The 25,910-nt window shown below is 53.9% G+C and overlaps 3 protein-coding genes across 6 annotated transcripts; 2 read left to right on the top strand and 1 right to left on the bottom strand.

Moving 5' to 3' along the window:
- Positions 1 to 453: 453 nt before the first annotated feature.
- Positions 454 to 7,660, top strand: SET (SET nuclear proto-oncogene). Its single transcript, XM_063082309.1, has 8 exons — positions 454 to 941; positions 2,469 to 2,526; positions 3,165 to 3,307; positions 3,738 to 3,841; positions 3,948 to 4,061; positions 4,713 to 4,883; positions 4,971 to 5,117; positions 5,950 to 7,660. The coding sequence occupies exons 1-8, from the start codon at positions 869 to 871 to the stop codon at positions 5,971 to 5,973; spliced, it is 834 nt and encodes a 277-aa protein (XP_062938379.1). The 5' UTR covers positions 454 to 868; the 3' UTR covers positions 5,974 to 7,660.
- A 4,929-nt stretch (positions 7,661 to 12,589) lies between these two features.
- Positions 12,590 to 22,280, top strand: PKN3 (protein kinase N3). Of its 2 annotated transcripts, none has more exons than XM_063081734.1 (22): positions 12,590 to 12,654; positions 13,513 to 13,753; positions 13,926 to 14,071; positions 14,666 to 14,777; positions 14,854 to 14,981; positions 15,227 to 15,410; positions 16,523 to 16,669; positions 16,750 to 16,859; positions 16,977 to 17,120; positions 17,507 to 17,582; positions 17,669 to 17,837; positions 18,047 to 18,149; positions 18,250 to 18,317; positions 18,655 to 18,718; positions 18,869 to 18,960; positions 19,373 to 19,549; positions 20,397 to 20,459; positions 20,613 to 20,689; positions 21,083 to 21,225; positions 21,302 to 21,409; positions 21,570 to 21,650; positions 21,762 to 22,280. In XM_063081734.1, exons 1-22 carry the CDS (start codon positions 12,640 to 12,642, stop codon positions 21,972 to 21,974), a joined length of 2,661 nt encoding a protein of 886 aa, XP_062937804.1. In that variant the 5' UTR covers positions 12,590 to 12,639; the 3' UTR covers positions 21,975 to 22,280. The 2 variants fall into 2 exon arrangements, with proteins under 2 accessions (XP_062937804.1, XP_062937803.1); XM_063081733.1 differs by having other exon boundaries at positions 17,504 to 17,582.
- Positions 22,227 to 25,605, bottom strand: ZDHHC12 (zinc finger DHHC-type palmitoyltransferase 12). Of its 3 annotated transcripts, none has more exons than XM_063081736.1 (5): positions 25,459 to 25,605; positions 23,811 to 23,947; positions 23,363 to 23,440; positions 22,995 to 23,161; positions 22,227 to 22,900 (listed from the first exon to the last, which is right to left on the bottom strand). In XM_063081736.1, the coding sequence occupies exons 1-5, from the start codon at positions 25,556 to 25,558 to the stop codon at positions 22,510 to 22,512; spliced, it is 873 nt and encodes a 290-aa protein (XP_062937806.1). In that variant the 5' UTR covers positions 25,559 to 25,605; the 3' UTR covers positions 22,227 to 22,509. The 3 variants fall into 3 exon arrangements, with proteins under 3 accessions (XP_062937806.1, XP_062937805.1, XP_062937807.1); XM_063081735.1 differs by having other exon boundaries at positions 22,227 to 22,866; XM_063081737.1 differs by having other exon boundaries at positions 22,543 to 22,844.
- Positions 25,606 to 25,910: the final 305 nt, after the last annotated feature.

The following is a 25,910-nucleotide window of genomic DNA, read 5'->3' as shown; positions in this document are numbered from 1 at the left end:
CCTTCCTTCTCCATGGAGGTGCCCCAGGGCGCAGAGCCCGGGGTGGGGGTGATTTCCGGGCCCTGACGTGCGGCCAGGCTGCTACGAGGCCTGCACTTTCGGGGGTCTGCGAGCACTCCCCTCTCGCGCGCCCCGCGGAGAAGGGAAGCCGCTCCGCCACCACGTGACGCGCCGGCCGCGGGGGCCCCCGCGTGCGGCCGAGTGACGCCCCGCCCCCCGGGCCGCCGCGCGCGCGTCGCGCGCAAATGTCCCGGGTCGGGCCGGAGAAGGGGCAAGCGGGGGAGGGGAGCGCGGCGCGGGGGGCCGTCCCGGACGTCGCGGCGCGCCTTCCTCCCGCCTCTTCGCCAGGCCCTGTGTCTCCTGCCGCGGGTCCGCCCCTTCGGCCCGGCGCCCCAGCCAATGGCCGCGCGGCGCGAGCTTCTCCGGCCGGAGGAGGAGCGTGTGCGCGGGGCCTGGCGCGCCTGCGCGCTGCCGTCCGCCCCTCGCCGTGAGAAGGAGGAGGTGGAGGAGGAGGCGGCTGGGGAGAGCGAGCAGCGAGCTGGATCGCAGAGAGCGGAGCGCGAGTGAGGGAGCCGAGCCGCCCGCCGCCCGCCGCCCCCCGCCGCCGCCGCCGCTGCCGCCGCCGCCTCCCCTCCGTAAGCAGGAGCCCCGGCCGGGGCCCGGCGCGCCGCCCCAGCCCCGCCCTCGTCGTCAGGCCGCGAGGGCAGCGCGAGCGAGCGAGGGGGAGGGCGAGCGAGCGAGCGCCGGGAGGAGGCGGCCGGACCGACGAGCGCCCGCGCGTGTGGCGTGAGGGGAGGCCGCCTGCCCGCCCCCTTCGCCTTCCCTGCTCTCCCCCTCCCCGCTCCCCCCCCGACCGCGGCACAGCACCATGTCGGCGCCGGCGGCCAAAGTCAGTAAAAAGGAGCTCAACTCCAACCACGACGGGGCCGACGAGACCTCAGGTGAGGAGCAGGCGAGGCCGGGGGCCGGCCCGCGCCGCCATCTTCGCCGCCCGCCCCGGCCCGCAGGCCGCCGGCGGGGGGCCCCGGGCGGGGGACGGCGCGGCCGGGTGGGGGCCGGCGGGCTCGGCGCCGTTTTTTGTGCGCGAAGGGGCCGGGGGCCTGGGTGGCGCCGCGGCGGCGGCTGGCGCGGCGAGGCGGGGGCGCTGCGGCCTGCTCGGCGCGGGCGGAGGAGACCCCCCCTTCCTCTCCCCCCTCCCTCGCTCTCCTCCCCCTCCCTCCCTCCCGAGAAGCCTCTTTATTGTGCTCCGCCATGATGCCTCGCTCCCATCAGCCGCCGCCACCGCCACATGGTGCGGCCGGACGCGGCCCCGCGCCCGGCCTCCGGCGCGGCTCCCCTTCCCGCCCGGCCCGCGGCGGCGCCCCCGGCACCCCCGCCCGGAGGCCGGCTCCGGCGGGGCTCTGCCTCGAGAGTGGGGGCGCGGGGGGAGCAACCGGCCGGCCGCGCGCTGGGGCCGGGCCGGCCGGGAGGATGCTCGGGCCGGCCCGGACGCGCTCTCCACGTGGGGCGGCCACCCCGTCGCGCCAGCGTGCGCAGGAACCTGGCGCGGCGGCGAGGGCATCGGAGGGGCTCTAAGATGGCTTTTAGGAAACCGAGTCTTTGCCGGGAAGGCTCTCTCGGCAGGGGGGCTGCCAGTCCTGGGATGATTACCGGAAATGAGCCGCGCGATTGGGCCTCTTCACGCCCACTTAGCTTTGTAGTGTTTGCAATGCTTACCGGACAAAAGGGCACCCCCGAAGCACGCCCACTTTGCCTCCTCTCCCTTCTGTGCCTCATAGTTTCCAGACCTCATAGTTGCTCCCATTAAGTGTGCTCCAAAATCGTGTAGGGCCGCATTTGAGATCAGCCTGCTTCAACTGAGTTGCAGGGGTGAGAGAGGTCAGATTGGAATCCTGGGGTTCATATCCTAAGAAGGAAAAGTCGAGTGTTTACGCTGGTAGGGTAGTGCTTTCCCTGTCTTTGTAGGCGTGTGTGATGTCTTCATTGTAATGGGTACAGGATGGAATCTTCAACTTTCTATAAAAAGTGGTCTTACCGTTGTTATAGGTGGTGGTGTCCTAAAATGTATTATTGTCATGGATTAGTTTCCATATTCTAGGTAGCAGCTAGTACTGTTTTACTGCAAATGTCAAATAATAAGCACCAGGAGTTTCTGAATAAAGTTGTTTCTCACCTTTCGTAATAGAAACTTTAATGGTTGGCCTTTTGTTTTCTTGCTGTGGAACTCTTAGAAAAGAAGTGCAACAGGGAAACATTTTCTGAGTAGCCTAGCAGATAGTATGATTTGTGAATAGTCTTAATTTAAAAGTAATCTGTCAACTATATGCGTGAATACAGGGAGAGCATGCCTTTGTAGTAAGTAGGCACTTTTTTTTTCTAAAGACTTGAAATTATTCATAGTGTTATAAGAAAACTAGTTAATTTTATCTTGTAATTAGTACTAAGTCTTATGCTCCTTTTTCTTGCAGAAAAAGAACAGCAAGAAGCAATTGAACATATTGATGAAGTACAAAATGAAATAGACAGGTACATTTTTTCTGTTTTACTTTGGGGAAGTTTTCTGAGGTGCATCTGATAGCCTGGTAATCATTGAAACTGTGGTAAAATAAATCTGTATTCGTTGGCTAAAGGGACATGGTTATAACTTGTTTGTAAATGCTCTGTAGATTCACTGTTATTTTTCAGTGAAATATTTGTACAGTTACAAAGTATTTGAAAATAAATTGCCCTTACAAAGATTGGGTTTGCTTTCAGAGGCTACAAATTGTCTGAGTTAGAATGTAGGACTTCTGATAGTTCAGCATTGTGGCATCATTGTTTCTTTAACTTGCCTTATAACTTTGTTACTTAGTAGCAGCCTCATTTAGAAATACTGCTTGAGGGAAACAATTTGAAGTTTGCCTGGTCGCACAATGTTACCAGAATGCTCAGTTTGGGCACTCTAAGAACTGTCCGTGGTTTATTGAATGCTTATTGATAAACTGGTAAAATTGCTGTCTTCAGTTTTGGTTTCTCTCTAGCTATAAATAGGCATTCTGGTTATTATAAATAGGTACTTTGCACAGTTCTAAAGCTAATAAGAGTGATGTACATTCTGTAGTCTCAGCCAGTTTTTGTATTTGTCAAATACTGTAATTGTCGACATGTCTTTTCATTTGCTGCAGACTTAATGAACAAGCCAGTGAGGAGATCTTGAAAGTAGAACAGAAATATAATAAACTCCGCCAACCATTTTTTCAGAAGAGGTCAGAATTGATCGCCAAAATCCCAAATTTTTGGGTAACAACATTCGTCAACCATCCGCAAGGTATGTTGTGGGCAGAGCGTTATTAAAGGATATAGGATGTTTATTTGTTAAAAAATAGAAGAACCTAAAGTCAAAACAAAAAAAAAAATTAAAAATTTGGAAAAAAGGAATTGGAGGAACCTTGATGAGAACTTAGTCCAACATGCTGGGTTGCATGCAGAGGTTCAAATCCTTAAAGAGGGAAGAAGACTTGCAGTTAATGCTTTCTATCTGTTTAGGAGAGGTTATATATTCTAAGTTGGAACTCAGTTTAATTACTTGATAAAAGATAGTGATAACTGATACTAAGCAGTTTGGCTTTCTTTAGTTAATAATGGGTTTGTGAAACCAAAGTTGCTCACTAAATTTAGAAACATTTTAAAAGGGATCACTTGTGTTTGTTAATGTTCGCCTGCTTAAAATGCAACTGACCTGTACTTTGCTGGTCTAGTGTCTGCACTGCTTGGGGAGGAAGATGAAGAGGCGCTGCATTATTTGACCAGAGTTGAAGTGACAGAATTTGAAGATATTAAATCAGGTTACAGAATAGATTTTGTAAGTATCCCTAACTCATCTCATTTGCCGCTATGGAAATTATCTTGAGCTTTGGCTAGAGGAGTTATAGAGTATTGGTTTCTAATCCTCCGATCATTTGTTACAGTATTTTGATGAAAATCCTTATTTCGAAAATAAAGTTCTTTCCAAAGAATTTCATCTGAATGAGAGTGGTGATCCATCTTCAAAGTCCACTGAAATCAAATGGAAATCTGGAAAGGTATGCCTTGAGGAATTATTGGCCTTCAGTAGCTTAGAGCTCTCGTGAGAACTTATAGTACATATTTGTTTAAGAATTAGACTAAATATTTTCGGTTTCTACATTGGTTATGGAGCTCTTCAAATGGATTGCTATTCCCCAAAGTCCATTTATATAGTGATTAAGTAGTAAGAGGTATTTTAAATTTTCATGCTGAGTTATGCTAGTGGTTAAGGTAGAACTAATTTTATGAAAAAGCCAAGCTTTAGTTGGTACCTTCTCGTCTGAGAAAAGCAATCCTATGGTGCTAATTCTAGGTCCACAGGATTGCTTTTCTCAGATGAGAAGGTACCAACTAAAGTTTGGCTTTCTTCTCAGATTTCTTTCTTTACCAGCTGTATATTTTATAATTGCTCTTAATAATAGTGAAGATAATGTACTAATGTCTGTGTTATGTTCTGGTTTGGGGGAAAATCTTAAATTTTTAAGTTTTATTTATTTTTAATCACTTTTTTTTCTTTGGTGGCTGGCCAGTAAGGGGATCCGAACCCTTGACTTTGGTGTTATCACCGTACTCTCCCAAGTGAGACGCTAGCCCTCAATTTTTTTCATTATAGGGAGTTTGGGTGTTGGGTGTCATGGAGAACCAAAGGTTTTTCCTTTTTTATTCAGGATTTGACGAAACGTTCAAGTCAAACACAGAATAAAGCCAGCAGGAAGAGGCAGCATGAGGAACCAGAGAGCTTCTTTACCTGGTTTACTGACCATTCTGATGCAGGTGCAGATGAGTTAGGAGAAGTCATCAAAGATGATATTTGGCCAAATCCGTTACAGTACTACTTGGTGAGTTGCGAATTTTTATTTATCCGAGGTTGTACTTGTCACATTTGTTTTGAAATGAGTTTTTAAGGTAACTCTTTGTTTTTTAAGGTTCCTGATATGGATGATGAAGAAGGGGAAGGAGAAGAAGATGATGATGATGATGAAGAAGAAGAAGGATTGGAAGATATTGATGAAGAAGGGGATGAGGATGAAGGTGAAGAAGATGAAGATGATGATGAAGGGGAGGAAGGAGAGGTAAAAGAAGAATTTGGCTGGACCCCAAAAGATCATCTTTAAAGGATTCACCATGTTGTTTTGTAGTATTTTGCATATAGTATAATGGAACTGGCCCAGAACTGATTTATTGTGGGAGGACTAGTGGAAAAGATAAGCTATTTTGTTGCCAGATAATCAAGGAAATGTTTGATAAGCTTATTGTATTAATGATTTAACAAGTTCTTTTTTCTTTTTCTTTCTTTTTTTTTTTTTTTTTTTTTTTCTTTTTAAAGATGACCGGTAAGGGGATCTTAACCCTTGACTTGGTGTTGTCAGCACCATGCTCACCCAGTGAGCTAACCGGCCATCCCTAGATGGGATCCGACCCTGTGGCCTTGGTGTTATCAGCACCGCACTGTCCCAAGTGAGCCATGGGCCAGCCTCTAACAAGTTCTTTTCTGGTTACTTTTTTATGACTACCCTGCCAAGCCTGTATTTTCTTAGTCAGTGAGTGGGCAGTGCAGCGGGTCAGATTCTGAACTGTCTTCCCAAATAATAGCATTGCATGCTTTGGGCAAACTGTAAAATTCTTGAATAGTCAAATTAGGATAGATCGGTTTTGTTATGGATTATTTAGTCTAAAATGTGCCCAATGATTTGTTTAGTACTGAAAAGTCACTAATTTATTTGAAACAACATCACTGGGTCTTTGAATTGAGATTCAATGCAGGTTGATGTACAGGATTAGAAAATTGAGTGCTCCCAGAAAATATTGTCATTATATTCTGTTGGGTCCATTGTGGTCTATATGAAAGCTAGCAAGTGACTTTATATTCAACCCTGAAGATTAATTGCCAACTTTATCTTTCAGGAGGATGAAGGAGAAGATGACTAATAGAACACTGATGGATTCCAACCTTCCTTTTTTTTTTTTTTTTTTTTTTTAAATTTTCTCCAGTCTCTGGGAGCAAGTTGCAGTCCCTTTTTTCCCCCCCATTTTTCCCCCCTCTTGTGCTCAGTCGCCCTGTTCTTGAGGTCTCTTTTCTCTACACCATGGTTCTCAACTTGCTGGGGGGAAATGCCTTGAGCAGAATACAATGGGAAAAGAATCTCTACCCCTTTATGTTCCAAATTCATTTTTATCCCTTCCTGTCTCCACAAAAACTGTATGGAATCACCACCACCGTGCTCTGTGGGAAAAAAGAAAAACCTTCTGCTCCCTTCGCTCTGCTGGAAGCTGGAGGGTGCTAGGCCCCTGTGTAGTAGTGCATAGAATTCTAGCTTTTTTCCTCCTTTCTCTGTATATTGGGCTCAGAGATTACACTGTGTCTCTATGTGAATATGGACAGTTAGCATTTACCAACATGTATCTGTCTACTTTCTCTTGTTTAAAAAAACAAAAAAAAAAAATTTAAAAAAATGGGGTTATAGAAGGTCAGCAAAGGGTGGGTTTGAGATGTTTGGGTGGGTTAAGTGGGCATTTTGACAACATGGCTTCTCCTTTGGCATGTTTAATTGTGATGTTTAACGGACATCCTTGCAGCTTAAGATGACACTTTTAAAATAAAATTCTCTCCTAATGATGACTTGAGCCCTTCCACTCAATGGGAGAATCAGCAGAACCTGTAGGATCTTATTTGGAATTGACATTCTCTATTGTAATTTTGTTCTGTTTATTTTTAAATTTTCTTTTTGTTTCACTGGAAAGGAAAAGATGATGCTCAGTTTTAAACGTTAAAAGTGTACAAGTTGCTTTGTTACAATAAAACTAAATGTGTACACAAAGGATTTGATGCTTTTCTCTCAGAATAGATAATATGACCTTTCAAGGTTGATTTGTGTAACGTCATCATCAAACTTTGTCACCCTAACTTTGTGTTTTTTGATATGCACTTTGCAGGATGACCTCAGGATTATGTGGATTGAGTAAAGGGATCTGAATCATGTATTAATGTCTCCATAGAAATAACTACATCGTTTGGGAAACCAGATTGCTCAAAACTGAGTTCTAAATTCTTGTTCTGTTGACTTATCTCAAATTGGCAAATTTTAAAATGGGTCTTTACTTGGATATAATAATAGTGCCTGCCACCACCATCAAATAGACCTGGTGCTCTAATGCCAAGTTATATATGGGACAGTTGCTGGCATGTGTTCATTGGCACTATAAAATGTAGCCAAGCAGGTAGGCTTTCAGATTAAGACCTTGGTTAGGAGTACTTTTTTTGTCTAGCATAAAGCTTTCTTAAACGTAATTGTTGGTGAATCTGGGTGGGATGATGGACTCTTGTCTGCTCAATGCCGTTGTGCAGAGAAGCTACCTAAATGCATAAGCTTTTTAATGCTGTAAAATACAGTAACAAATGCCACTTTTTCAGAGGTGGATTAATGGACAGTCTGGTCAAATTAAAAGCTTTTTGATGTATAAAACTTTATAAATGGAACTATTCCATCAATAGGTGAAGTGTAACAAAAACCTGTCTCGATGGATAGTATGTAATTTCTGCACAGGTCTCTGTTTAGTAAATACATCACTGTATACTGGTCAGGAATCTTGCTCCAATAAAGGAACATAAAGATTTTTTTGGACTGGGGTCATTCTCCTTGTTTTGTGGAAAAATTTTAACTTGCTTTTGGTTTTATTTTAGATGATAAGCTAGTTTTTTTGTGTTTTTCACATTTTAGTGACTGGGGAAGAAAAAAACCTGTTCTTTAAATAGTTTAGCAGTAATTATAGCACAGGTTCATCTATACAAAAAGGTTTGAACTGGTCAGTATGAAAGTCATCAGCAAATTACTGTGATTTGTAATATCAAAAAAGTTTCTCAGGGAATTAGATATTTAGCTTTTGAGACCAATAATTTTTTTGATGGCTGGCTGGTCTGGGGATCTAAACCTGTGATCTCGGCTATACTCTGACTGAGCTAACCGGCCAGCTTGAAGTCTCACTATTAAAAGGACGTCACTAGGAAAAAATTCAGTAGTTGTTACTTTAAAAGCCTGTGATACTGTTTCACAAAGTTACACCTTGGTGAGCTCCTAGGGTTGTTAGGTTATAGGTCACAATAAACTTCCATAATAATCCTTTACTTTTGGGAAACATCCCTTGAAGGTAATAGTTGCACCCAACTATTGTGATCACACTCTAGACTCTCCTGGACATGCAAATCTTGTCGGAGAAGACTAGTCTAGGCCTTGAGAAAGCAAAATGGCAACCTCAGCGCAGTGAAAAATTCCTACATAGTAGCCAGTGTGCTTTGAACTAATTGCAAGAGGTGTTCTTGGGCTGTCCTTTTAGGCAAGTGCATGTTGGAAAAGATTAGAGGAATGGTTCAGAGCTCTGCTGATCAAGGGCATTTAAAAAGAGAAGAGCAAATAGTGGCTGTTAGGTAGTTTTCCTTCTCTGAGAAGGAGCTGTGCTCTTCCAAAGCTGTGTCATAGCTTAGGGGAACTTAGTAACTGCGTGAGCTGGGAGGCTAGAGGACAGTAGCTTATGGTGTCCTTATATTTAGTTTCAAAATCTTAAGGAATGTTCTGTTTTAGACATCCCCAGCGTTAAGATTGTTTCTCTAATTATTTCAAAGACCTTTTAGTTGGAATACCTGGCCTCCATAACAGGCTCTTAATTGTTACCCACCTCTTCTAAAATAGAGTTTAAATGGTCCACAGAGAACCTGGACATACTGTATGGCTGACAAATTTGCTTTACATCTGTGTGTTACACTTCTATTAGCTGCTTGGCTCCTAAAAGGTATATGGGTTTTCGGCTTGTATTTTGAGAGTCTTTTGGGTGTCAGGATTCCTGAACAATTATGTTTCTGGATTCATTTGGTAATCTATCACTACTGCTTTCTAGTGCATAACTAGTTTTATGGTTTCACCTGGTCCCAGAAATAGGTTCTGTTTTTCTGCCTTTTTTGTTGGGTTTTGCTATGAGCCTTTTCTGACTATGGCAAAAATGTAATTCTGTTGTAAAGAGTGAAAACTTCAGTTGTTAAAGAGAACAACATCTTTGAAAAGTCTACTTCCCACCTCAGCTGTGACCATTCCCTTTTGAATGTGTGACTGTGTTACAAGGCTATGCTCTAACCAACTGAGCTAACCAGCCAGCCCCAGCAAGCGCATTTTAAAGGGTGTGTGCTAACATAATTAGTTGGTGACATTGTGTACTCAGGTTCGACCTAGAGACAAATCTAAATGTAGATACTGATTGCAATACCGAGAAGAAAAAAGTGTGTATGAAAAGGCGGAAAACATTTGCTTATGTGCCTACTAGGAAGTTTGAGGTTTCTTTCAGGTTGTATGAAACAGTCTTAATGGCCAGTTAGCTGAAGAGTTGGTTTGCACTGTTTACTATGCACTGGATGTTGAACATGAGCTTCTGTTTTCCTAAGAATTCCAATCTTATGGAGTGTCATTACCATCAGATGTAAGACACAGCTATCTGGTCAGACTCATCCAGCAGCCCAGGACTCAGTTTTCCTTTAGTTTTGTCCAGCCCAATGCATTTGATGGATTCTGTTACCTCTCAACTCTTTTTCCCTTAGAGTAACAAACACTTCATAGCAAATTTGGAAAACCATCTAATTCAGCTTCCTGCCTGCAGGGGATGGATGAATGATCCAGGAGATGAGAAGTGAATACCCTCCGATGGAGGATTATCTGAATCATTACTCATTTGGCTTCCAGAAGTAACATTCACCCACCAAGTCAAATATATATTTTCAAGTGTTAATTATCTGGCTGGACTGGATTGCACTGTTGGGGAATTCCTAAAAGGGGGAGGCTTGCTAGTTTGTGGGTGTTTGATGAGCTGCAGTCAGACTGAGGGCTTTTTTACTTCTAAATGATGGGTGTCAGCTAAGGACAGTTTGATAACCCCCATTTTAAATAGCCTACTGTGTGCCAGGTGCTCATTTAGCACTGAACAACTCTGATATGTGTAAAATATGTCACATATTGCCTCTTATTATAAATCTGGGCATGTTTCTGAACCAAGCTGTCTCTGCTTATGCAATTGCCACTTGGTTGATTTTCCATTGCAGGATGACCCGGGATTATCCATGGCTGGCCAGTTTCACTTTTTTGTAGTCCATTATGAGGAAGGTGAGCAGTGCAAAGTAAAACAGACATGGTTTCCTTCAGTAAAAGCACTGGAGGGTGTCTATTCCATGTCAGGGTCAGTATTTGACCCTTACTCTTGACCCTTTGGAGAAGGCTCCTTCCAGTGAAGTCCAGGGACAAAGTGCTGGTAAGCACAAGATGCCAGGAAGTGGCTAAATGGCCGGACATAGAGTAGGCGGTAAAGAACCAGAATCCCCTCAGGCAAGCCACTGCCAGTGCACCTCAGGAGGGGTAGTTATCACTTCCCTGAGTTTGTGGCTGTTTCACAGGTATAATGTTTTTTTTTCTGTTTAGATGGGCTTTTTAGGGCAAAGTCCGAATAGTAGCTCTGACTGAACCAGCAAGCCCAGTCTGGTTAAGTGATAGGCCTGAGAGAGGTTTGGTTCAATCATCTGTAATTTGTGATTTGCCGTAATTTGGGTGAGGCTTTACTTTTTTCCGGCGTGTGTGTTCTTCTAGGTCCCTAATATCTAGACAGAGCCAACCATACCATGGGGGTGACAGGTTTAGAATGATCCCATTTTATTCTTGAAGTTTGTTGTTGTTGGGCCAGCCCGTGGCTCACTCGGGAGAGTGCGGTGCTGATGACACCAAGGCCATGGGTTCGGATCCTATATAGGGGTGGCCGGTTCGCTCACTGGGAGAGCGTGGTGCTGACAACACCAAGTCAAGGGTTAAGATCCCCTTACCGGTCATCTTTTAAAAAATAAAATTGTTATTTTTAAAATCTTTTTTTGGGATTAGCCCATTTTACATAAACGACATCCCTAGACGAAGAGAGACTTGAGGGACTTGGTCGAGGAAGCCTAGGGCATTAGGAGCGGGAGCCAGGTCGTGGAGGGGCTTGGACGAGAAGGCTGCCCCCGCATTAGGGGACCCGCTACACAGGCTGCGCCCCACCGGGGTGACCCAGCGCCGGCCGGCCGGCAGGGGGCGCTGTCCCCACCCGGGCCGACCACTGGGCTCGCGGCCGAGCACAGCTAGAGAACTGCGCCCTGCGGGGACCCCTGTTGCCCCCCCATCTCGGGGCTGGGGTCAGTGTTACACCGAACGGGAACAGCGGCCCCACAGGACGGGGCGCTGGATCCAGAATCCCGCGGAATTTCGGAGCCTAGGGAGGCGCTGGGGTCGCTGAGCGGCGAAGCCGAGAGGCGGCGCTGGTCCCCCGGTCCCGAGAGGGCCCGCGGGTCTCGGGAGGGGGCGCCCGATCCCGCGCCTCCGACGCCGCTTCCCGGGAAGTTTCAAGTTTGAAAGTCCTGGCGGAGGGGTCGGGGCTTCCGGAAGCGGAGGGGCCGAGAGGAGGGGCCCGAGCGGCTGGAGTGGCGCCATGGAGCAGGGGGCGCCGCAGCAGGTGAACGGCGCCGGGGAGGCCGGGCTGCGCGCGGGGGCCGAGGGGATGCGGGGGAAGCTCGTTCACCGCCCCGGGCGCGCCGACTCCGGCTGCGTCCCCAGCGCCGCGCCCCGACCCAGCCCCGGCCTCCGGTCCCCGCGACAGCTTCTCAAGCCAGACCTGAGCGTTGAGTTAGGTCGTTCACGCCCCCTGGAGACGCCCCTAAATCAGCCCTCGGGTGACTCAGAACCTCTAGGCGGGCCAGCCCATGAGCATGTCTAATCCGCAGTGTGAGCCACCAGGGTGGGCCCCAAAGTTTCCTAAAATCGGTTCTCCAGGTGGGACTCCAAGGCCGATGGGAATTAGCCGGGAAAGCCAAGGGGGGCCGGTGCGGGCCCTTGGGGAGGGGGCCTTCCCAGAGCACGTGTGGCACGCGGGAGTGTGTACGCAAGAGGAGGGGTGAGCCCAGTGCCCGGCGGCAACCTTCGGGTCACAGAGGGCTCCAGGATGCGGAGGGCGCAGGGGTTCTTGCCCAGAGGTGGCAATAGGCGTGCATAGGCCCAGAGGGCCAAAGCTCTGTGTGTGTGTGTGTGTGTGTGTGTGTGTGTGTGTGTGTGTACATGTTGCTGTGTGTGTGTGTGTGTGTACATGTTGCTGTGTGTGTGTGTGTGTGTGTGTGTGTACATGTTGCAGACAGGACCATGGGATGTATTCAGGGGTGAGGTGTAGCAGACAGAGACTCCTTGAGTGCCCTCACCCCAATCGCTTAGGCAGCTTTAGGACTGGTTCTACCCTGTACCACCCACCCCCTTCCTCCGGAGGTCCCTCCGCCTGTTCCAGCCATAGCTTGTACACATTTTCCGATTTCCTGCTGGCCTCCGCCCTGCAGCAGTGGCTGGGTGACTCAGGACCCTGGTGGCCAGGCCCCCAGCTCCATGGGACCTTTGTTTGCTGAGGCCTTTGGCTCTGGCCCCTCTTGCCTGGGGCAGTCAGAGGATTTCCTGAGCCTCGCCCTTGCCCTCTGACAGCCGGGCCAGCAGCCCAGCCGAGGTCTGGGGTGGGGGTCCCTAAGGCTGGGGTAGCCATACATTCCACTGGGCTCAGGAGATGGAACGCAGAAAGGTAAGATGAGGGTCTCTGCAAATATCCATGTTGGGGGGCAGACATCATGTGTTTCTCTTGGCTGAGGTCAGCCTTGGCATTGGTTGGTTTGAAATATCAGCCTCTGGGAAGGAGGTTTTCCTGTTTCTGGCTCCAACTTGGGGGGAAGTGGCGAGAGAGCTTTCTGCTTCCTCCCAGGAGCTGAGCTGGGAGTCGGCACTCGGAGACCTCCTCAGCTCCTCTCTGTACCTCTGCTTTACCACCTGTGGCATTAAGATGTCAGGCGAACAAGCCCTGGCCTCTTAGTCAGGCCACCGCTGCCTTCTCCATATGACCTCGGGTGAATCCTTTCTCAGCACTGAGCTTTTTCCAGCTCTGAGATTCTTCTGTGGATCTCAGATTTAGAGGGAGCAGCCTGATTACACATGGCTGGCAGGGAGAGCCTGGGGCCAAAGAGATGGTGGCTTCTCCTCCTCTGTATTGCCACTGTGGGCTTGTTACTTAACTTCTCTGTGCCCCAGTTTTTTTGACTATAAAATGGGGGTAATAACTATTCCTACCTGGTGGAGTTGCCATGAGGAGTAATGAGTTAATATATGCAAAGCTTTTAGAATAGATCCTGCACCCAGTAAGCACCATATAAGCATTAGCAATCCCCCCCACCCCCCAACAATGGCAGAGGACATGAGCATGGACTAGCTATATGGTCTTGGGGTTTCCATCTGGATTAGGGGTGCTGAGCTCTGAGGGCAGAGATGCTTCCCACACCCTGTGGGAGGACTCAGTCCTGGGTGCTGTCCACTCCTCACCCTCCGTCTGTGGTGAGCAGAGGCAGCTGGTGGGGGCTGTATGGTCTGACTCCCCTCTGCCCTTCTGCAGCCTGAGCTGGGCCAGGCGCCCCCAGAGGATGAGAAAGAGGTGATCCGTCGAGCCATCCAGAAGGAGCTGAAAATCAAGGAGGGCGTGGAGAACCTGCGGCGTGTGGCCACAGACCGCCGTCACCTGGGCCACGTGCAGCAGCTGCTGCGGTCCTCCAACCGCCGTCTGGAGCAGCTGCATGGCGAGCTGCGGGAGCTGCATGCCCGCATCCTGCTGCCTGGCCCTGGGCCTGGCCCAGCTGGTAAGTGGGGAGTCTGAGCAGAGCCCTCAGGACAGGAGGCTCCAGGCCAAGCCAGCGCCTGACTTTGGCCCTGACCATTGTGCCCAGGAGGGGAGGGAGGGGGGAGCTAGGCCATGGTGGGGGTCTCAGCTCTGGGTGATGGGTTCATGGGCCCTACACTCCCTGCACACAGAACCTGTGGCCTCAGGACCCCAGCTGTGGGCGGAGCAGCCAAGGGCTCGGCACCTGGAGGCCCTACGGAGGCAGCTGCAAGTGGAGCTGAAGGTAAAGCAGGGGGCTGAGAACATGACCTACACGTATGCCAGTGGTACCTCCAAGGTAAGCCCCCTTGGGTCTGATGGGGGGGCACAGCCCAGCCTTCAATCTGGTAGGAGAGACTTAGCTCTCAGATATTAGGGGAGGTGCACAGCTCCAGCCCCTGTTCTGACAGGGAAATGCAATCCAGCCATTGACTTGATAAGGGAGATACAGTCCCAGCCCTTAATCTGATGGGGGAAATACAGCCCTAAATCCCAGCTGGGTAGAGAAGGTGTGGCTGTAATCCTCAGTCTAATGGAGAAGGCCCAACACTGTTCTAATGGAATCTCAGCCCAGTCCCCAGTCCCAACTCCCAGCATGATGTGGGGAGCTGGGCCCCAGTTCTTGACTGATAGGAGGGCTTAGCCCTGGTCCTGATCTGATGGGGGAGGCTTGACCCAGCCCTCGTCAGTCTGATGATGGAGAAGACTCTGTCCCCCACCCCCCCACCCCCTCCAAGTCTAACAAGGGAGGCTTGGCTCTAGTGTTTGGCTTACCAAGGAGGTTTGGCTTTAACCCTGGTATGATGGGAGAAGCTTGGCTCTCATCTCTGGTCTGACTGGGGAGGCTCTGGCCCAGCCCTGGTCTGATGGGACATATGTCACGTTCCCATAGGAGAGGAAGCTCCTGGCAGCTGCCCAGCAGATGCTGCGGGACAGCCAGCTGAAGGTGGCCCTGCTGCGAATGAAGATAAGCAGCCTGGAGGCCAGTGAGTCTCCCGAGCCAGGTGAGAGGCCTGGAGAAGGGGAAAGAGAGGGCAGAGCTGGGCGGGGCTGGGGCTGAGGCCTGACCTCCTCCCCCAGGCCCTGAGCTGCTGGTGGATGAGCTGCAGCATCGACTGCGCATTGAGGCTGCTGTTGCCGAGGGTGCCAAGAACGTGGTGAAGCTGCTCGGTAACCGGAGAGCACAGGACCGCAAGGCCCTGGCTGAGGTCAGGCCGTGGTCCCCTCCCCTCCGTGCTGCTCCTCTCTGAGGGTCTGCTTGTCCCCATACCACCCTCTGCAGTGGTGGGAGGCACCACTGGACTGGCCATGCAGGGTGGCAGTGGAAACAGGAGGCACATTTCTGTAAAATCCTCATGTAGGAGGGTGGGGGGCTGTCTCCAGGTGGCCTGAGCTGCTGCACATTCCTCCTCTGGTACCCATGGGCCTGCCCCTTTCTGTGTCGCCTACGCAGGCCCAGGCCCAGCTCCAGGAGTCCTCCCAGAAACTGGATCTCCTGCGGCTGGCCTTGGAGCAGCTGCTGGAGGGACTGCCTCCTGCCCACCCTCTGCGCAGCAGAGTGGCCCGAGAGCTGCGGACTGCGGTGCTTGGGAACCCCCAGCCTTCGGGGACACTTGTGAAGCCCACCGCCCTGACAGGTAGCCAGGAGTCCCTCCCACTGCAGACTCTCCTTCCCTTTCTTTCCTTGGGAGCAGAACTGAGAGGAGGAAGTGCAGGGGCTGGGGGAGGCCCCCTCACATGGCCTTGCAGAATCAGGAATCCTTCCTGGAGGAGGTGGTGTCTGAGTTCGGCCTTGGGGGACTTAAGGCAGTACTTATGGTCAAGGAGACAAGATGAGGAAGGCAGAAAGAACAGCTAGTGAAAAGGCCTAGAGTTCAACTACTCAGGGCCACCCTATATTCCAACTTGGAGCTAAACACCGCAGTTCCTCAAGTCCTGCCTAATATGATCTTCCTACTAGGGCACCTGTCTTTGTTTACAAAGGAGCCTCAAGGTCTCTCTGAGTGTAAGCCCCAAGCCCAGCTGCCCTAAATAGTGCTCTTAGGCCCAGTCTATGTCCTAAAAAGCTGCTGGGGGACGGGGGGACTGGCTGTTTAACTCAGTTGGTTATAACGCAGCCTGATAACCCCAAGGTCACAGGTTCAGATCCCCGTACAGACCAGCTGCCGAAAAAAAAAATGCTGCTAGGGCCGGCCCGTGGCTCACTCAGGAGAGTATGGTGCTGATAACACCAAGGCCACGGGTTTGGATACCATATAGGTATGGCCGGTTAGCCCACTTGGGAGAGCGTGGTGCTGACAACACCAAGTCAAGGGTTAAGATCACCTCACCGGTCATCTTAAAAAAAAAAAAAAAAATGCTGCTAGGTTACCACCGTTTCCTCTACCCTTTGATAGACAAACTCTAGTGACCCTAAAAATGAACCCACTCAGTTGGCAAAACATATTTCGTACCCACCAGGGGAGGTAGAGCAGAGCTGGGACTCACCCACTGTTCAGATGGGGAAACAGGCCCAGGAAGCAAATGGGGCAGGACGGGAAGCCAGGCGTCCTGCTCCCTGTCCCAGGTTCTTGACCCTGCCGTGCTGTCTTCAGCAGGTGGCTACCAAGGCCTGATGTGAGTAGGGTCTGGGTTTGGCCACCTCCTGAAGAGGGTGGCATTCCTGTATGTCGCAAGGCATACTGGTGGTCTGGTGTTGGCAGTGGGAAGATGGCACCTGACAGTGCCCCCGACCCACATTCCCCTACAGGAACGCTGCAGGTCCACCTCCTGGGCTGTGAGCAGCTGCTGACAGCTGTGCCTGGACGTTCTCCGGTGGCTGCACTGGCCGGCAGCCCCTCTGAGGGCTGGCTTCGGGCCAGGGCCAAGCAGCAGCGTGGCGGAGGCGAGCTGGCCAGTGAGTAGGGACAGAGCTATGGGGCAGCTGCAGGGGACCCCTGCCCCAGGCCTGTCCTGAGCCCAACTCTGGCCCTGCAGGTGAGGTGCTGGCCGTGCTGAAAGTGGACAACCGCACTGTGGGCCAGACAGGCTGGGGGCAGGTGGCCCAGCGGTCCTGGGACCAGACCTTTGTCATCCCCCTGGAGCGAGTAAGGCTGCCTTTTGTGTGGTTTCCCTAAGGGGTAACCTTAGGCCATGGGATAGAAGGCCTCCTAGGTCAGGGCTGGTGCCGCACCCCACGCCTCAGTTTGGCCTCCCTGACACAGGCCCGGGAACTGGAGATCGGGGTGCATTGGCGGGACTGGCGGCAGCTGTGTGGCGTGGCCTTTTTGAGGCTCGAGGACTTCCTGGACAATGCCTGTCACCAGCTTTCCCTCAGCCTGGTGCCACAGGGGCTGCTCTTTGCCCAGGTGCTTACCTCCCTCTGCCCTCTGACCTGGTGAGCCCCTGGGTGAATCAGGGCTAGAAAGAGCCTTTAAGACTGTGACCCACTCATGCATAGGACCCACCCATGCAGAGGTATGGACATTCCCAGCTCCTCTCTAAGGGGCCCCATCTGGAGGCCTGAGTCCCGGTCCTTATTCTGCCTTGCCTTGTGTGTGACCCTGTCTCTCTTCTCTGGGCCTCAGTTTTTCCACTGGTCGCAATGAGGACATTGAATTAATCTCTTTGGGTCCTCTGGCTCTTGCATCTGTCAGCACTGGGGGCTGCGGCTGGGATCCCAGTGGCAGAGGAGGTGCTGTGGCAGATGGAGTGGGAGCAAACTAGTCTTCAGCTCTGCCCCCTGTCCCAGCAGGTGACCTTCTGTGACCCTGTCATTGAGAGGAGGCCCCGGCTACAGAGGCAGAAACGCATTTTCTCTAAACGCAGAGGTATGGAAGGAATGGGGGCTTACAGGTAGAGAGCAGGGCTGGAGCTGTCAGGGTGCCCCTGGACTGAGATTGCCCTTTGTCCCCAGGCCAGGACTTCCTGAGGGCTTCCCAGATGAACCTCAGCATGGCGGCCTGGGGGCGCCTGGTCATGAACTTACTGCCCCCCTGCAGCTCCCCAAGCACGATCAGCCCCCCCAAAGGGTGCCCCCAAACCCCGACTACACCCCGAGGTGCCTCTGACCCTGCCTCCCCCAGGTGAGGAGCCACGTTGCCACAGAGAAGCCTGTGGTCTGCAGGCTTCTCTGTGGCGTTCACCTCTCTCCAGGTTCACTTGGTGTCTGTCTTTCTATCCCTATTGCACATCATTGGACTCTCTCTATCTGTCTCCCTGCATGGCTGTGTGTCCGTCCTGGCAGCTATTGCATCTGCCTGTGCTCAGCCATGTGTCTGCTTCTTCCCTGTAGTAATTTCCTGCCCAAGAGAACCCCCCTGGGAGAAGATATGAAGGCCCCACCCAAGCCCCCGCGCCTCTACTTGCCCCAGGAGGTGACCCCTGAGGAGATTCCGGTGAGGGGGGGAGCTGGTAGCCCCTGGGGGTGGGGGTGGCAGGCCTGGAGGGAAAGAGGGAGGGAAGGCCCGCCCTGCCCTGAGCCCTTTGCCCTCACAGCGCACCAAACGCCCCCACATGGAGCCCAGGACTGGACTCGGGCTGTCTCCTCCAGCCTCCCCGACCAGGTACCCCACCCAGCTCCTGTTCACGTTGGAGGCGTTTATCTGCTTACTTGAGCATTTGCAGATCCATTCCCACATCACTCCGGGGCTCATTGGGTGTATGCACTGGCTTGTTCTCAGGTTCTTATCTGCCAAGCCCACATTATTGAGCTCCAGCTGTATGCCAGACTCTAGGGAGCTCTGGAAGCCCTTGCTGCAGGGCTCTCCCATGAGCCCCAAAGGTGGGGACAGCCCGGAACTGGGCATGGAGGGTTTGGAGTGGCTCTGGATGGAGATCCAGCCCTCATCCTAGGGGGCTTCCTGTGCCCTCTCTCTCTCTCTCTCTCTCTCTCTCTTGCAGGAAACCCCCCCGGCTTCAGGACTTTCGCTGCTTGGCTGTGCTGGGCCGGGGACACTTCGGGAAGGTAGTGGGCTGAGGAGGGTGCAGAGGAGTGGGGTGGACAGGCTCAGCTCATTAGCTAGGAGGACACTGTGACCTGTGGGGGTAGTGGGTGGGGGAAGTAAAGGCTCCCCCCGACTGCCCAGCCGGAGCCCAGCCTCTCTCTGGTCCCTAGGTCCTCCTGGTCCAGTTCAAAGGGACGGGGAAATACTACGCCATCAAAGCACTGAAGAAGCAGGAGGTGCTCAGCCGGGATGAGATAGAGAGGTGTGCGGTGGGGCTGGAGGGGGGCCCTAGGCGCCCTGGCCCTGGCGGGTCCCCAGGATGGCTGGCCTCGGCTGTGGGCATCCAGAAGGCAGCTGAAGTTTCCTGGGGCTTTGGAGTGGTGACCCTGTGGGGCCAGCTGGGACTGGGTTCTCTTTAAAGTGCCTGTCATGGTTAACTGTTGCCCTTGGTCAGGTCCTCTCCTCTCTCTGAACTTCAGTTTGCTCTTCTGTGAAATGGTACAGTGTTGCTTGTGCAGACTCAGTGACCCCTGTGAGCCTGGGATACATAGAAACCTGCACTCTGCCCACCTGGCATTTGGGCTGAAGACCCAGCGAGCCGGGTGTCGTGTGGATGGCAGTGCACAGCCAGTGGAGGTTGTCCTGTCCTCTAAGACCCACACCCTGCCCTATAGTCTGTACTGTGAGAAGCGCATCCTGGAGGCTGTGGGCCGCACAGGGCACCCCTTTCTGCTGTCCCTCCTTGCCTGCTTCCAGACCTGCAGCCACGCCTGCTTCGTGACGGAGTTTGTGCCCGGCGGTGACCTCATGATGCACATCCATGAGGATGTCTTCCCTGAGCCCCAGGCCTGGTGGGTTCCCATCCTTCTGCCTGCCTTTGCCAGCAAACTTCCCTGCTTCCCTACAAGCGCTCCCTTCATCCTGCTTCCTGCAGGGCACCCATCAGCAGAAGAGCACGAGTCAGAGAGGCTTTGGTTCCAATCCTGGCACTAACTCTCACAGCATTTGTGACCCTGGCCCTCAGTTTATGTAGCTGTGAATTGGGCTGACACTACCTGTTTTGTGGAAGTGTTGCATAGAGGAGAGCAATATTTATAACTTGCCTAGCACATGGGCTGGTAGCTAGAGTTAATTTTTACCCTCCAGTGTGGGCTCTGAAGTTAGAGACCTAAATTGGCTTATCAGCTCTGCCGCTAGCTGTGTGTCCCCGGACAGGTCCTCAGAGCCTCGTCGGAAAGATAGGCAGATGACTGTCAACTGCCAGCTGCTGGGCGGATGCTAAGAGAATAGGCTGTGTGGCACCCGTGGCATAGTCCCTGGCACAGTTTAAGAGCCCAGGAAGGGGGGCCAGCTGGTGGCTCACTTGGGAGAGTGCGGTGCCGACAACACCAAGGCCATGGGTTTAGATCCCTATATAGGGATGGCCGGTTGGCTCACTTGGGAGAGCGTGGTGCTGACACCACCAAGTCAAGGGTTAAGATCCCCTTACCGGTCAACTTTAAAAAAAAAAAGCCCAGCAAGGGTAGACTGTGGACAGCAACCTTGGGACCGTTATCTGGGGGAGCCCCCCAACCCAGGCACGATGCTTGTCCCAGACTCTTGCCCACATCTGACTCTGGCCATGGCCATTCTGGTGCGCCTGCCCTGCCTCCGTGGTGCCTGTCCTAGCCTGAACTCTCCCACACCTCACCCTTCCAGCTTCTATGTGGCCTGTGTGGTCCTGGGGCTGCAATTCCTACATGAGAAGAAGATCATTTACAGGTAACTTCTGACCCAGAGATGCCGGGTGGTGGGGAGGGTGGGTGAGGAGGCAGATGCTGCCCTCCTCCTGGGCTGCTCTGGGGGCACTTGCTATTCCCTGGGCCTCAGCCCTTCTCAGCCCCTTTGATCACCCCCCTGCCCCCTTGCCCTCAGGGACCTAAAGTTGGATAATCTTCTGCTGGATGCCCAGGGTTTCCTGAAGATCGCAGACTTTGGGCTATGCAAGGAAGGTGGGATCGCCTGTCAGGATCCATATCCTCCAGCCTTGCCTACCCAGTCAGGCTGGCAGGGTGGTTGGCAAGTGGCATCTCCCAGGAAGTCTCTTCCCCACCCATGGATACCTTGCTTTCCCCACCCCAGACCTCATGCTAAGGGGACAGCTGGGCACATTGGTCCTTCCTGCACTTGGCCAGGGGAGAGCCCATGGTCAGGGCTCGGAGAGGGTACTGGGTTCTACTTTCTGTGTGCCTTGCTGAGACTCAGCTTCCTCTTAGGGTATGGGGCAGGGCTTGGCACCAGGTCGGGTACCTGGGATCATAAGTCTTGGCTGGGGGTTCCTGCAGCCAGAGGTTATGGTGAATGGGATGCACTGAGAAGGCACTGGTGTGGATGTTGATTTTCAGGGATTGGCTTTGGGGACCGGACAAGCACCTTCTGTGGCACCCCGGAGTTCCTGGCCCCCGAGGTGCTTACCCAGGAGTCCTACACGCGGGCCGTAGACTGGTGGGGACTGGGTGTACTGCTCTACGAGATGCTGGTGGGCGAGGTGAGCACTGGAGCAGGCCTGCTGGGCCTTAGGATGGGAGGCTGCCCATGCACCCACTGAACCCCCATCTCCACAGTGCCCGTTCCCAGGGGACACCGAGGAGGAGGTATTTGATTGCATTGTCAGCGCAGACGCCCTGTACCCCCACTTTCTGTCAGTGCAAGGGCTTGAACTCATTCAGAAGGTGAGACCCAGAGTGCAGGGCTGGGTGGGACAGCTGTTCATGGCTTGAGTGTCCCCTGCTGCCCATTCCTGTGGTCCTGTGGCCCAGCTCCCAGGGGCACCTGTGGAGCGGGCAGTGCTGGGGCCAAACGCCCCAAGCAAGCCCCTGTCCTATTGTCCAGCTCCTGCAGAAGTGTCCAGAGAAGCGGCTGGGGGCGGGCCAGCAGGACGCTGAGGAGATCAAGAGCCAGCCATTCTTCAGGGTGAGTGGCTGGGTGGCACTGGCCCTGGCACCTGGCAGGCTAGGGGGCATGGAATGCCCCAGGGGCTGCCACTCCGGTGGTCGTCTCAGGCCCCTCTGTTCTTGCCCCCAGACCACCGACTGGCAGGCCCTGCTCGCCCGCACTGTGATGCCTCCCTTCGTGCCCACCCTCTGTGGCCCCGCAGACCTGCGCTACTTTGAGGGCGAGTTCACAGGGTTGCCACCTGCCCTGACCCCACCTGCCCCCCGCAGCTCCCTCACTGCCCACCAACAGGCCGCCTTCCAGGACTTTGACTTCGTGTCACAGCGATTCCTGGAGCCCTGAGGGCCTCTCTCAGCCCCCCTCCGCCTCCTCCCCCCCAGACTGCTAGAACCTCCACTCACCCGCTTGTGTGCACTGCCACGGGGGCCCAGGCCTTGCCTGGGAGCTATGAGCCCTTGGGACTCAAGGTGGTGGCCACAGGGTTACTGTCCTAGGCTTTGCGCAGTGTCACTGGGCAGTGTCCCTTCCCCTCCCACCCACCCTGCCACCGCCTCCCAGTGAGAGCTGGACCAGAAGGAGGGCTGCAGCGAGGAATGTTTTGGTTTGTCTTTTTAATAATTGACTTGCTTTATGGATTATTAAATTTGTAAAACTGTGCACTGGACGCAGCCTGGTTTGTGGGCCAGGTGGAGCCTGGGGTCCATTTGTGCCTGAGCCCCCTACAGGTCCTCCCCTCTTCCCTTGGGAGAGAGAACTGCCCACTGATGCGGGGATTCTGTCTCAAAGCTCTGCTCTGAGGCCTGGGAGGAGCAGGCAGGAGTGAGGGGCCCCAGGCCCTCTACAGGCTGACCCCAGCCGGGTACAACCCCTTGGGTTTTCAGGCACAAGATGGTGGCCCCACCTCCAGTGATCCTAAACAGCCTGGCTGCTGCCCTCCTCCTGCTCCTCGGCCCAGAGGGTCTCCCAGGACCCCGAGGGCCATCCGCAGAAGAAGTGGGCCAGGTTGTGGGTCAGGCCGCGGTCGAAGGGGTTGCCAGGCCGCTGGCGGAGGTAGGCAATGCGGTGTGAGGAGATGAACTCCCAGGTGGTGGTGTTGCTGGCCACCAGGTAGAGGTGCGAGGCCAGGAGCAGGCCGGCCACCAATGAGAAGAGGGACAGCAGCAGGAAGGTGGCGAACAGGAGCCCGCTGGACCGCAGCCACAGCCCCCAGGGCTGGAAGAACCGGAGGCCTGACCTGCAGGGCAGAGACAGGGACCCAGGGCCGGGGGAGGTCAGGGCACCTCTCTCCCCCTCCCACACCCCAGGGAGCCCTGGCTGTGGACACAACTGTGGGCGCATGCCCTGGGCAATGGCGGCACCTACCATGCCAGGGACAGGCCCCACAGAAGCACCACCAGCTGCAGCGCCAGGTAGGCCACGAAGAACGGGTGGTTGCGTCCCCCGACACAGTTCTCCATCCAGGGGCAGTGGTGATCATAGCGGCGGACACAGCGGCGGCACTCCCGGCAGTGCCGGGCCCGCAGGGGCTGCTGTGGGCATGAAAGGGAGTTGGGGCTCAGCACTGACCCCTGTGTAGACCTACCACTGAGGGCAGGAAGGGGGGCCAGGGTCTGGGCCTGAATCTGGGAAGCCTTCCTGGAGGGGGGGAGGTCAGGGTACTGGGGCAGGACTAGGTTAGGGAGGCTCAACTTTGATCCAGCCCCTCCCACAGGGTTCCCTGCATCACCCACCAGCACCAGGCAGTATCTGCAGCGCCGAAGGGTGATGGCCTGAGGGACCATGGCTGTCTGTTCCTCCTTGGGCTCCTCCTGAAAATGAGGGACAGGGTATAAGACAGGGATGCCCTTGGGAGGCAGATGGCACTGGTGGGGGGTGTGTCTCTAGGGGGCCACCTTATCGCTGGGTGTGGAGAGGTTGGGGCCCATCTCATGCAGAATGGAGGTGTGGAGTGCGGAAGAGCACCCTGGACTGAGCAAGGCTGTGTGACCTTTGCAAGTTGCTTCCCCTCTCTGGGCCTCAGCAATTTCCTCATTGGATGGGGTTCTAGGACTGGCAACAGCGTTCATTGAGATGCTCCTTGGAAGCCTGCAGCACAGGGCCTGGCATGGAGATTGTTACTGGGGCCTTGGGTCCCTTGTTGGTAGAAGGAGGGGTCAAGCCCCCAGGGGCTCTGGTTACCTGGGGCTGGGGCTGAACGTTCACGTAGCCTGGGTCCATGAGTGATACGGCCAGGTAGAGCAGCAGGGAGCCCAGCACCAGGAACAGGAAGGTGAGGGGCAGGAGCAGCTGCCCCTGCTCTTCCCACTGCCGCAGCTCTGGAGAGGCCGGAGGAGGACAGTGAAGCTGGGGCTTGGGCAGAACAAGACGGGGTGAGGCTGGGGTGCAGCCAGAGATGGCAAGTGTGTTCCTGGCTGAGCAAAGGCCTGGAGGTGGGGTTCCATGAATGGCTGAGTGTGGCCACAGCACAGGGTGTAGGAGGGGGAAGTTCAGGCCCAACAAAAACAGAGCAGTTCATCTGCACTTATCTGCAGGGTAATAGGGAACCATGGAAGGTTATAGGATGAGATCAGTTTCCAAACACCCTCCTGCTGCTAGAGAGAAGATGGATCAGAGGGGATGCTTGGAGGCAGAGAGGTCTGGCCAGGAGGAAGAGGAGAGTGTCTGAACAAGGCCTGGCTGGGAGGGGGAGAGGAGGGAATGGACAGAAGGGGATGGGAGAGGGAAGAGGGCCAGACCTGACTGGACCTGGGGGAGAGGGAGCAGAGGTCTTAGGTCTCTGGTTCTTTGACGGGGAGAGAATTGGCCAATTCTGAAATGGTTGACACAGAGACATAGGAGGGCGGGGCTGGCTGGCAGGCTCTCATGCTGCAGAGGGACATGAGGGGAGCCCACGGCATGAAGGGTCCAGAGAGTTTAAGCCCAAGGAGGTGACTGAGGATTTGTGGAAGGCAGAGGGTGGGGGGTGGAGGAGGAAGGAGCAGTGAGGGGTGTGACAGCCAGACAGCAGAATGTGGACAACTCTGGTGCCCCTTGGTTGTAAAAGACAGCAGAGAAGGAAGGGGGTTATTGAGGAGGGGAGGTCCTCTTCTGATGGGGAGACTTGAGCAAGTTTTTAGGATAAAGGGCAAAGGTGGTGGAGGAAACTGAGGGCTTGGGAGGATGGTGAGAAGGGCCCCCACTCGGGGGAGGGGGCTGAATCTGGACCAACAGGGAGGGGTGGGGCTGCTGCGGTGGCAGTGGGGGAGGCTGCCTGTGGCAGGTAAAAGCATGGGGTAGGGGGCTTCTGAGGGGGATGATGGGAATGGAGGTGGGTGGGTGGGAGAATGAGTGCTACTATGGGAAGATGGGAGACAGGCTGCTCTCTTAGAGGGGTGTTCTCTTGCCTAAGGGTGGGAGCCTGGACTTGGGCAGCTTGTGGCCATGGTGGGGGTGGGGGTGTGGGGGTGGGTGGGATGCCAGTCCTCATAATCTTATAGCCGGGAAGGTTGGGAGTCAATTCCTGAGAAGGATCTGGTGGGTCCCAGGACCTGGGATGATGGGGGCTGGAGTCGGTCTTCGGATCTGGTGGGCACAGGAAGGGTCCTGGGAGGGACAGGTCATCCGGCAGTGATCAGGAAGATGCTGGGATTACTTAGGGATCGACTGGGTATCAGGTAGAGAGCAGGTGGCTCTTGGAATGACAGATACGGAGAGGGCCTCAGGAGCTGGTGGAGATAGGGTGAATCCCAGGATCTTTGGGGATGGGGCGGGGGAGCGGGTGAGACCCACACATTTGGGGAAGCCCGCGGGATCGGGGGAGTCCGGGGTCGCGCGGCGTCCGGCTCACCGGTATCGTGGAGGAAGAGCACCAGCGTGATACCCCAGGTCAGCACGGTGTGCCCGGTCCGCACCAGGACCCCAGGGCTAAGAAGCGCCCAAGGCGCCATCGCCTCGGCCCAGGGCCCCACCCGGAAGAAGCGCCGAGGTGGGTGGGTCCTCCGAGGGAGAGGGCCCGAGGCCTCCCGGGGATTGGAGGATCCGGACAGTGGGCGGGCCCTACTGGGTCAGGGAGGCTGCCTATTGGGTGGCAGCTGCGGCCAAGTGAGCCCTCAAGCCAACAGGTGCCGGAAGAGTCTGAGGGCGGGGCCGGCGCGCGCGCAACCAGTAACGCCCCAACTCCGGCCCCCACCGTCCAGGTAACTTTTGAAAGCCCCGGAGCAGGCGCGAGTCTCCACCCCCTCCCATGGGCTCCGCCCCCAGGGCCTCTCGCACGCGTGCAGCTCCCTGGGCCATTCAAAG

The sequence above is a fragment of the Cynocephalus volans genome, chromosome 17, assembly GCF_027409185.1.
Source record: "Cynocephalus volans isolate mCynVol1 chromosome 17, mCynVol1.pri, whole genome shotgun sequence".
Taxonomy (NCBI): domain Eukaryota; kingdom Metazoa; phylum Chordata; class Mammalia; order Dermoptera; family Cynocephalidae; genus Cynocephalus; species Cynocephalus volans.
The sequence above is the reverse complement of the archived record's forward strand: the minus strand, read 5'-3'. Positions and strand labels throughout refer to the sequence as shown.